At 41.6% G+C, this 10,978-nt stretch overlaps 1 protein-coding gene across 1 annotated transcript; it reads left to right on the top strand.

The window, feature by feature from the left end:
* Nucleotides 1-1,190: 1,190 nt before the first annotated feature.
* LOC119651436 (beta-1,3-galactosyltransferase 1-like) lies at nt 1,191-9,190 on the top strand. Its single transcript, XM_038055036.1, has 5 exons — nt 1,191-1,395; nt 1,460-1,809; nt 1,974-2,334; nt 8,739-8,907; nt 8,966-9,190. Exons 1-5 carry the CDS (start codon nt 1,347-1,349, stop codon nt 9,087-9,089), a joined length of 1,053 nt encoding a protein of 350 aa, XP_037910964.1. The 5' UTR covers nt 1,191-1,346; the 3' UTR covers nt 9,090-9,190.
* Nucleotides 9,191-10,978: the final 1,788 nt, after the last annotated feature.

Genomic DNA, 10,978 nt, shown 5'->3' with positions numbered 1-10,978 from the left:
GTGGATAGGCTCCGAAATACCTTCCATACTGATATCCCTTCAAATGAAGTTAATAATAATATATTACTATAATTTGACTGCAGAACCCCGCTGAAGTTCATCCTAGCAACAAGAAATTGCAGAAATATAGTCTATAATATATAGCTTGATCCTACCAAGTTTGGTGGAAATCTTGACCTACTAACAAAGTTATAGTAGGTCAAAGTTGTCACCGCTTTGGAAATTCAAAATTTTGAATGTCAATATTACCCGAACGTGGATTTTCTGGCTGAATATATGCCTATATTACGTGTTACGTACCAATGGGACAAATTTACACTCAAATGTCTTTATAAAGGAAATACACAAAGGAAGTGTGAGTCATGGAAAGGGATGATTTCTTTAACGGACTTATTTTCAGAAACTACCGAACCAAAAAATCTGAATAAATTCAAGCAGCAGCCTCTATAGGGTGTCCTGGCCTCATAATACTCTCCATAGTATATTACTATATTTTTTGGAGAAACCCCCCTTAACTTTATCCTGGAGTTATAAGAATTTGTAGTAATATAGATTCTAGTAAGAAGCATGATATTGGATCAGAATCATGCTACTACTAACAAAGTTACAGTAGATCAAACTTGACTTTACCGTGTAAATTTACTCCAATTAAATATCAATATTACACTAAAATGAATAGTCTGACATCCTAAATACATATACTGCAGATATACTCACAGAAGAAACAAACAAAACCTTTCATACCTGAAGCGCTGAGCTTCCGGTTTGCCGACTTGTTGATAACTTGAGGATGAATCAAACAACAAGAACAAGCGGTGGAATAGGAAACGTCATATGCGGAACCCTATCATATCTTCTAGTTTAATTTACAACATTGATAATTTCACGAAGCCAAACCAATTCCATCTTTTTTATTGAAACATGTGTTCACACATTATGACGACTTGTCATACAACTTTAAAGCTCCTGGATACAGGCCCACACCTAGCAAAGTCTCCTTATCAATGTACCTGATTATCGCAAAACTTACAAAAAGTATCTAAATACAACACTCTCGCACACAAAACCAAAGTTTTGGTTCGTTCTTATCTGTCGAGCTATCGTATGTTTGCGTATCTATCAATATCTGAATGATTATTTTCTATATGTTATCGAAAAGATAAAAATAAATGCCTCAGGTGCATGTGTTACTTCAAAAATATGTAGAATATGTTTGTAATATTGGATTTTCCTCGCGTTTCCCCAGTTTTCAAACGAAATTGATCGATCAGTTATTAGTTAGTTCTAGACAAGTGTAAGTGTAGATAAAATTATCTTAGAGAACAATAGATGTTAGATATGTAAATATGGTCAAAAAAAAATCGCCTATTGTTTATGTTAGTGGCCGAAAATTTTGTAAGTGTATGGAAAACTAAATAGTTATTCTACTGAGTCAGCTGAAAATATTTTGATTTTCCAGGGTACCGGCTGAAGACAATGCTATTTCTGATAATTCTCGCTGGATTTGTATGCTTTTGCCTAACTCTAATGAAACTCGATTACAACATCATTGGCTACTCATCGGATTATGTGTCGTGGTTTCGAGTGAATCGGAATATTTCGAAATTTTTACGTTTAGATGAAAGTACGCACTTAGTGAGTCCAAGTGAAATTTCTGAGTGTTTTTATGATGATGTGCCAGTGGTTTATTTCGTTACAACGACGCCAAAGCATAGGATTGAACGCAATGTGATACGCAGTACGTGGGGTAAAAGTGCCAGACCGAGACCCATCTTCATAACAGGATTAGTGGAGAAGGAAGAGGATATGGTATGCGGTCTTTTTATCTCAGTTTAATAGTTATGTTATGAAGAACTTGCGTGTAACCAAACAAAAAATTTGACACTCCAATCTTCATTGGAAAAAAGTTACAATTCTCCCCATGAACACTCCCTTCACACACGCCTTACATTAATCAGAATTTCTTTTTTTAGCACTTTCTATACGAGGAATCCAAACTCTACAATGACATAATAATTGAAGACTTTTCGGACAGTTACACAAACTTAACATTGAAAACTGGTTTCATTTTCAAAAATTTCCTTCGACTGTGTCCTAACAGTGCTTATCTAATGAAAACCGATGATGATGTTTTAGTGAACACCACACTTATCGAGAACATTGTGATGGAAGCAATGTACAACGATCCCTTAGGAAAGTTACCAATAATTGGGAGATTGTATCCACCCTACAAAGCTCACCGAGATCCAGAATCAAAATGGTACCTTCCTCATTGGATGTATGGGAAAGACTATCTACCGGCTTATATATCAGGAACCGGCTATTTAGTACCAGGTAAATATCTAGCGTTGCTAATGAATATCTTTTAGTTACACTTGAGAGGGAGTTTGTCGGGTTTTTGTGTAGTGAGTCAAAGTTCAATGAAAGAAAAAGAGAAAGCCTCCAGCTAACAGATGGATGAATCCCGACGCGCGACTCTATTAGTTTGACTAAGCGATTACGTCACTTTATTGCTAAAATAGTAAAACCGGTTGAATTTTCCATCAAGACAATCTTTTCGATAATTCAGATTAGCCTAGTGAAAAGTACTCCACCCACAAAATTTGGGTAAAAGTGGATGAACAGGTTAACGCACATAGCACATTGCAGAGTTATATATATAGTCCTGTTGCCTTTTCAGTGACTCTTCTATTACAATTAGCTCATTATAACGTACATGCATGCATTTCAGGAATGACTTACTATCTCCCTCAATGTAACTGCTACTAACTTATTAGGCTTCTTCAATGGCGCTACAGCCCAAATCTAGCCTAAGCCTCTCGGATGCATCGCCTCCAATTATCTCGATCCAAAGACCGCCTCCTCCGGTTAAAAAATCTTAGAATTTTGTATTCTGCAATCTACATCAACTGAGTTCTCTCGGCGTTGCCTTGGCTTTCCTTTCGGTCGGCTACCAAAGTCTCTGTCTTTCACCACTCGTTTCGGAATCCTTCCCTCGTACATTCGTTCGATGTGGCCAGCCCATTGGCATTTCCTGATTTTGGCTAAAGTCGATGCTGATGGGTCGTCAAATAATTCATGATTGTATCAAATTCGCTAGACATCTCCGTCATTTACGGCTCCGGAAATCTTTTGGAGGACTTTTCTGTCAAAGAAATCGATATGCTTTCCCGAAATTTGCATCGAGATCTACGTCTGGCAGCGATACACCAGCACGGGATGAATTAATATCTTATAGACGCGTAATTTATTACGTCTGTACACTTTTCACGATCTTATTATTGCTTTATAAGCAGTAATAATCTGCCTTTGGATTTCGTGTTTTTCGTTTCCATCTTCGAGGGTGAGGCTCATAGGTGGACAAATTGGTAAACCTGTTCGAAATTATTCTCGCCCATTGCATTGTTCTGTATAATAGCAGCCACCTTTCGAGTTTGGGTCACGTATTTGGTTTTGGATTCATTGACGCTGAACCCCACTTCACTTGCTGCTGGCTCGAACATTTCTTTCGCCCGGAGCATCAATCGGACAAGTATGTATATCCACGGCGTTTGCGTACGCCACCAGTTGCGCAGATTTTACCAGTAAAATACCGCAGGTATCATTTGAGGCCACCGTCTTGACGATGTATTCGACCATCTTTAACTTGATGGGTGAGAGCGACATCGTCCCCTGGCTTACGTCGTCAAGCTTTGATTCGGTTCATTTTGGATCTTTACCTGGCCCTCGATCTTAATCATTGTGGCTTCCACTAGGCAAACTAGTTTCGGTGGGGTTTTTAGCTCGATCATTATTTTGTACGATTTACACAGTTGTACTCCTGACACAAGTCAACGAACATTTGGTGCACATCGATGTCATATTCCCAGCACTTTGCAAACACCTGCTTCATCATCATCAACGGCGCAACAACCGGTATCCGGCCTAGGCCTGCCTTAATAAGGAACTCCAGACATCCCGGTTTTGCGCCGAGGTCCACCAATTCGATATCCCTACAAGCTGTCTGGCGTCCTGACCTACGCCATCGCTCCATCTTAGGCAGGGTCCGCCTCGTCTTCTTTTTCTACCATAGATATTGCCCTTATAGACTTTCCGGGTGGGATCATCCTCATCCATACGGATTAAGTAGCCCGCCCACCGTAACCTATTCAGCCGGATTTTATCCACAACCGGACGGTCATGCTATCGCTCATAGATTTCGTCATTGTGTAGGCTACGGAATCGTCCATCCTCATGTAGGGGTCCAAAAATTCTTCGGAGGATTCTTCTCTCGAACACGACCAAGAGTTCGCAATTTTTCTTGCTAAGAACCCACGTTTCCGAGGAATACATGAGGACTGGCAAGATCATAGTCTTGTACAGTAAAGAGCTTTGACCCTATGGTGAGACGTTTCGAGCGGAACAGTCTTTGTAAGCTGTTATCGGTTGTCATTTTCGACCCTAGATAGGAGAAACTGTCAACGGTCTCAAAGTTGTATTCTCCTATCCTGCTTAACTGCGAATATCTGGTCCATTGTCGATCGTCCGGATCTGAAGCCACTTTGGTGTTCCCCGATGACACCAAATTTGGTGGAAGGGAGGAAACTGTGAACGCTCACGCATACAGTGAGTTACATAATTATACATCAAATTTAAGGGGGTCCCATTCTCAGAATCTACCCAAGACAAAAAATCTGAAAAAACCAAGAAGCTGCCACTATATGGTGCCTAGGCTCCGAAATACCCTAAATATGCATATCCTTCCAAATTAAGTTAATAATGTCTTATTACAATAGTTTTTAGTAATTGACTGCAAAACCCCCTTAAGTTCATTCTAGCACCACGAAACAATGTAGGGTGTAACATAGAGGATGATCCTACCAAGGTTGGTGGTTCTCCATCTTCTCCTGCATTTTCCTACATAGATACTTCACACCGTGTCTGGTTAAGTACCGAGTTAGATCGTAACTCGTCTCATCGTGGTCCGTATACTCCACATACTTATGTTTGAGATAAGCCTGTGTCCACCAGCCATGCCATGGTGCCATGCTGTTTGCCATGCAACCAATGACCTGATTCGCTCACTTTGTCGGTTTAGGCCCGCTTCCTGATTCTTATTCAAGCGGGTTACCTCTTCCGCTAGAAGATCCACTGGGAACATTCCCGCAATCACTCACACTGCCTCATAAAATATTATTTGGAACGTACAATATGTTCGGAGAGCGCTCAGCCGATATGCAGCTTGAAGCTGTCTGATTTATCTGATTTTCTACGATTTTTATCGCCGACGCCCACACTGGTGCCGCGTATAAAAGGACAGAGCTGTAGACTCAAAAGACAAAAATAATCGTCGGTTGTCTTTAGGACCGCTAACGTTTGGAAGCATCCTTTCCAGTTTTGAGTTACTTCCAACTTTTTTGCGTGCCTGTTTATATTCGAGGCACTTTTGTGATACTCTGTCGTATTTCTTTGTCAATGATTCTGCCATTTGGCTTTCAGGCAATCTGCCTATCTGCCTGTCTGTCTTTTTGGCGTTAGGAGGTGGAAAGGTTCAAGCTCCCGCCATATGGTTATGTCAGACATTTACTCACTAAAATCACCTCCTTCTCCTTCGCTTACTCCGCGGGACTGGAATTTTCGTGTGACGTCGCGGGGCAGGATCAGTTGTGAACTACGGTTTGCGTCGTTATTTACTACTTTCCCCCGAAGTTCCTCCTTCTTCAGCAGATTGTGAATCGCATTCATGAGTTTTCGATGGAGCCCACGCCTTCTATCACATATGGTTTACGGTAAGTGCACGATATTCGCAATGCACTCAATCGATATGGAGCTGCGATTTTATTTCTATTTACTTCTAGCTTTACTGCCGATGCCCCAGCTGGAGCTTCGTAAAGCAAGACAAAGGCCTTTCCTGTTAAATTCTCAAGATGGGGCTTGAATTTTAGTGTTTGATTAATCATGGCCCCTAGGTATTTAAGCGTTGGTTGCGAATGCATGAACAGTCCGCCAATTCTGATCTCTATCGACGTTTGATTCCTTCGCTTGGTGATCAAAACCGCATCGGTTTTATGCTTTGCGAGCGTCAGACCAGCGTCTTCTAGCCATGATTTGATTCCAAAAATTGTTGTTTGTTTGTGTTTACCTCGATTTCATTAATATCTTGTGCCACGATTATCACTCCGATGTCGTGTGCGAAGCCAGTGATTGTCACTTCTATAGCAGTTGCAGCTTCATGCATTATTATCCACAGGAAAGGACCGAGGACCGATCGTTGCGGAACCCCATATGTTGTTCTATATGTCTTAGATCCATCGTCCGAGTAACAGAATAGCCTCTTCTGAAGAAATTCGATGACTATGCGAACTAGGTTTATGGACCTCCATTGCTTCCTATGCCATTTTCGTCACCATATTAATCGCGTTAGCAGTAGATCTTGCATTTCGGAATCCGAACTGCCTGAGAGACAATCCTCCCTTTTTGTGTTCGGTACAAGCCTATTGAAGATTCGTTCGAAAAGTTTGCCAGTCCAAGACTTCTTCATTGTTTGCCTCGGAAATTTCATTTCATCTGGATAGTGGGTAGGTTCGATTCACTCGAAACTTGTGGAAAGAGAGTACTACAAATATCCCGCAGCAAATCAGGATTGGTGATCGTGGTGAGCACTTACCTTTGATTGATACCATGACTGCCTTGTATGCACCTCCACTTTTGCTTCTAGAGACAGCTGCTCGTAGTTCTTTCCTCCGGTTGGGCAGCTCTTCACACTCAGCGCGGTTCCTGCTAAGCTGGCTATGCCTCCATTTCGGCATTCCACTAAAAGTTGGGAATTCGTTTGTTGAGTACAGCATGGCATGGCATGGAAGCGTCACATGGTTTTGTATCCTTTAAAGAACCTGCGTCATCTTTTCTTCTGTGTTTCCCATCACTTCCTGTAGAAGTATTTCTTCGAACATTTCCTTGGCAAGTTTCTTGGACATCCAACCCGCCATTGCATTTTTCTAGATACGTTTTGCACCTGTCCTACATTCTATCTGGAAGATAATAGCCTGATAGTCGCTATGTGTATATTTCTCGCTCACTTGCCATTGGATATCGTTAGATAAGGTGTCGCTAACAAGCGCAAGGTATATCACCGATCCCATATCCCATTTCCGAAAAGCATTGACGCCACCAGCATTTACCAGAACGACATTTAGATGTGAAAATACTTCGAGCAATATGCAGCCTGGGAACAAATTTTCGCGACCCAAGCGTTAAAATCGCCGCTATTATTATGGGTTCGAGCGGTTTGCTTCAGAAGCTAATTCTTCCACTATCAGACGAATTCATCTAGTGTAAGGCTTGGCGCAGCACAACAACAAAATATATAAATGCCGCATACCCTAGCTCGTGTGAATCCGTCTTCTGGGCTATTGTTCGTGTCTTCAATTGCTTAGTTTTCACAGGTCCAGATTGCCGCTTTTCCGCTTGTGTCTGATATAAAAACCCCACCGTGGAGATTTTTATAGTATTCACATATGATGGCAACGTCAATTTTATTTTCAACCATGCTTTGGGACGGCAGGACTTAGGATGCCTGACAATGGTTTAAATTCAGCTGTAGGAATTCCACGCCTTCTTGAACGCCGGACATGTGTAACTACCTGTGATATGGTCGATGTTACCCTCCTGTGTCTCTCTGCATAGCAGGTATTTGGGATTTCCTTTGCATTCTTTGGCAATATACCTTTCCTCTCCGCATCCTCGGCACAACTTATATCTATCGTACTTGCTTCTACAGTTTCTTGAAATGTGTCCAAATTCCAGGCATTTGAAGCATCTCCTTGGCGATATCTGCTCTCGTATTCGATAGTTGACCTAGCCAGTGCGAATTTTACCAACAGCAACTGCTTTTGTCGGTGTTTCGAATGGCAAGGCTACTGTGGTCATCTAAGTACCGCCATATGCACTACGTAGCCTGATCAGTCAAGGGTCGAATCTAGCCCAAGTTGGGTCTTAAGGTCTTGTAGGTCTCCGATTTTGTGGTGCACTCATCTAGGTCCTTGCACTCAATAAGCGTTGAGTCCTGGCTCATCTTTACCTCCTCTGCGTTGCCCACTGATAATTGGATCTTCTTAGGGAAATCGTGAGACGTACTCTCCCTAGGACTAAGCTGAAGGAGTAAACCACCTTATTGCGTGCGTCTTATCGTGTTCACGTGTTTTTATAATCTGGCCGCGATCTCTTTTGCGATGCACTATCTGGCCCAAGAGCATACGTGCTTGCTTATGAACGGCCAGAAATAATTTCGAGTGACTACCCGGTTCGTCGTCCTGATGCCTAGGTGCGCAAGATCGTATATTAAGTGGAATACTTCCTTGTGAAAATCGGCCGGAATAAATGGCCTAGGTCCCTTGTCTGAGGTCTCGCAGCATAAGTAGGAGTCTGAGCCGAATTTTTATTTGGAGCTTGTCCTCAAGCCACCAAGGTTCGTGTAACCACCAAGGTTCGTGTAACCACCAAGGTTCGTGAAAAAGCGTCTCCAACGACGTTGTCTCTGTATCGGAAATAAACTGACTGATGAAGCTCAGTTGCCGAAGATGGCGAGGAAACGCTTTGTCGGACTTTTGTTTAAGCACGGCGGTGCGCGAGGTGTAGCTCACGATCGTAGACGCTGTAGCTGCGTTGAGCCTGTTGTATGATCGAAAACATAGTTTTCTTAAAAAGTAGCTAAAATGGGCTTCATTTTGTTTATTCTTGTTAATGTTTTATATTTCCAGCAATCTACATTGAAAAGATATTACAAAGTGCATCTCAGGTGCCACTATTGCCTTTAGAGGATGTCTACTTTTTGGGGCTGGTGGCAAACGAGACTGCTGGGGTCCCTCTGGAAAATAACCCACATTTCGTTGATGTTAAGCCATTTTTCTCACATTTCTGTTCATACAGGTGAGTCCATTTTTTGACTTGAAATTGTTCATTAATTGATTTTATATTATATTTATAGGAAGCTAGCAACTCTGCATCATTTGGACGCCAAAGAAATATCCAATATTTGGATGAATCTTCATAATGAAGTAGATCAATGTGATGGCCTATTATATTCAATGTACAATTACCTTTTTGGTTAAGAATAGGTTGAATAAGATTTAATCCGATATAATGTGATGCTTTGAACAAATATTATCCTGCCTAATTGTCATTTTGTAATAAAACACAGATTTTTTTAATATGGGATTCTTTGACCTGGATATACACCTTTCTTTCTATTGTTTCACTATCACCTAGGTGCACGTCTAGATATACCTTCTTCATCAGAAGATTCTAATAAATGAAGTGATATTTCAGTATTAGTTAACAATACTCCAGTTTCAGCAACCATCATTGATTGTTTCCTGGAATATGGACTTGCTCCTCGTTGACCACATGAAGAGCTGCGCAAATGCTCGGTTTGCTAACCTTGAACAAGAGTTCCGGCGACGCCATTTGAACCAAGTGAGATTATGGAACTCTGGAAAACATTCCGTTCTTCCTGCGAAAGTCTGCTGCACGCTGTGGTAAATCTTCTCGTAGAAGACACAAATCCTGCATCGCGCCGACGTTGGCAGCCGCCGAAATGCATTCGATTCGATTCGATTCTCATAACTTGGAGCTAGTTTCTGATGGGATTTTGACTAGGGATTCCCGGTCCAGGCGAAGGAACCTCACAATTTTCTAATGCTATGTAATGCCCCAATAGATATTGCTAATATAGAGGGGAATAATACTCTTTATATGCATCTGTACGCAGTTCAGCTTCTTAAAGGCAACATTATGATCATAACGGGTGACCTGAATAGCAAAGTCGGCTCCGATGGCACTTTATTTAAGGATGATATTCGGAGACATGATCTCAGTGACAAAAAAAAAAATTCGTAGATTTTCCCAATTTTCACCACCTAGAAAAATCAGACCAGGACAAAACCTGATTAAAATCGATTTACTGTCTGTCTGTCTTTCCGCCTGTCTGCCGTCACATGCATTTTTCTCGGAGACGGTTGTTGCGATTGACACCAAATGTGGTGGAAAGGTGGGAACTGTGAAAGCTCACGCATTTTGCAGTAATGTAGGCTGTAACATAGCATGGTCCTACCAAGTTTAATGAAAATCAAGATCTACTACAAAATATCTTTTAGGTTTAAGCTTGTGATACTGATATCAAGACATAAGTTCGCTTTGTTGTTAGCCCAACGAACAATCTTGCTTCCGCTTAATTTGTTAATTATTACCCAGGAGCATAGAAAACTGCCAGTGGCAGCTTGTCTGCTTCTACATAGTCAACTGGTGCTGATTAATGTTTTCAAGATTTTCGATACAACATAAAAAAGGTACAGATAAGTGTTGCTCGAGTCCGAACTGTTTTAACAACTCAAAAAAGAAGTTTCGTGTACTGCAGCCTTAAGCCTTAAGGTCAGTGTGAACTCTCCCCTTTTTATGTCATCCGGCGTCAACTACCCACCCCATGAAATGCAAGTTCAGGCACGTTAAGGTGACACAAGCATTATTCAGTTCTAAAACAGGTGCACTCAAAACGGTGACCTCTGCATAAGTCATTATTTCGTTGCTGAATCCACTGGTGAGAAGCGTACAGTGGTTCAAACGGCTTTACTTGAGCCCAGTACTTTAAAAAAAAAATGCCAACTTGGTTATTACAAATATTCGCTCTCTAGCAGTTTCACCCTGCCGCACCCTCACAGGTAACGGCCTCAAAACTGAGAGGCGATTTCTTAATAATAATAATAAACGGCGCAAAAACTGGTGTCTCGTCTAGGAACTGAGAACTCCAGACATCCCGCTTTTGCACCGAGGTCCACCAATTCGATATCCATAAAAGCTGTCTGGCGTTTTGACCTATGCCATTGCTCCATCTATGTCGAGTAGTCATATTACCCTTATATACTTTCCGGGCTGGATCTTCTTCATCCATACGGATAAGGTGACCGGCCCACTGCAACATATTGAGGTGGCGTTGAGTCCCGAT

The sequence above is a fragment of the Hermetia illucens genome, chromosome 3, assembly GCF_905115235.1.
Source record: "Hermetia illucens chromosome 3, iHerIll2.2.curated.20191125, whole genome shotgun sequence".
Classification (NCBI taxonomy): Eukaryota; Metazoa; Arthropoda; class Insecta; order Diptera; family Stratiomyidae; genus Hermetia; species Hermetia illucens.
The sequence above is the reverse complement of the archived record's forward strand: the minus strand, read 5'-3'. Positions and strand labels throughout refer to the sequence as shown.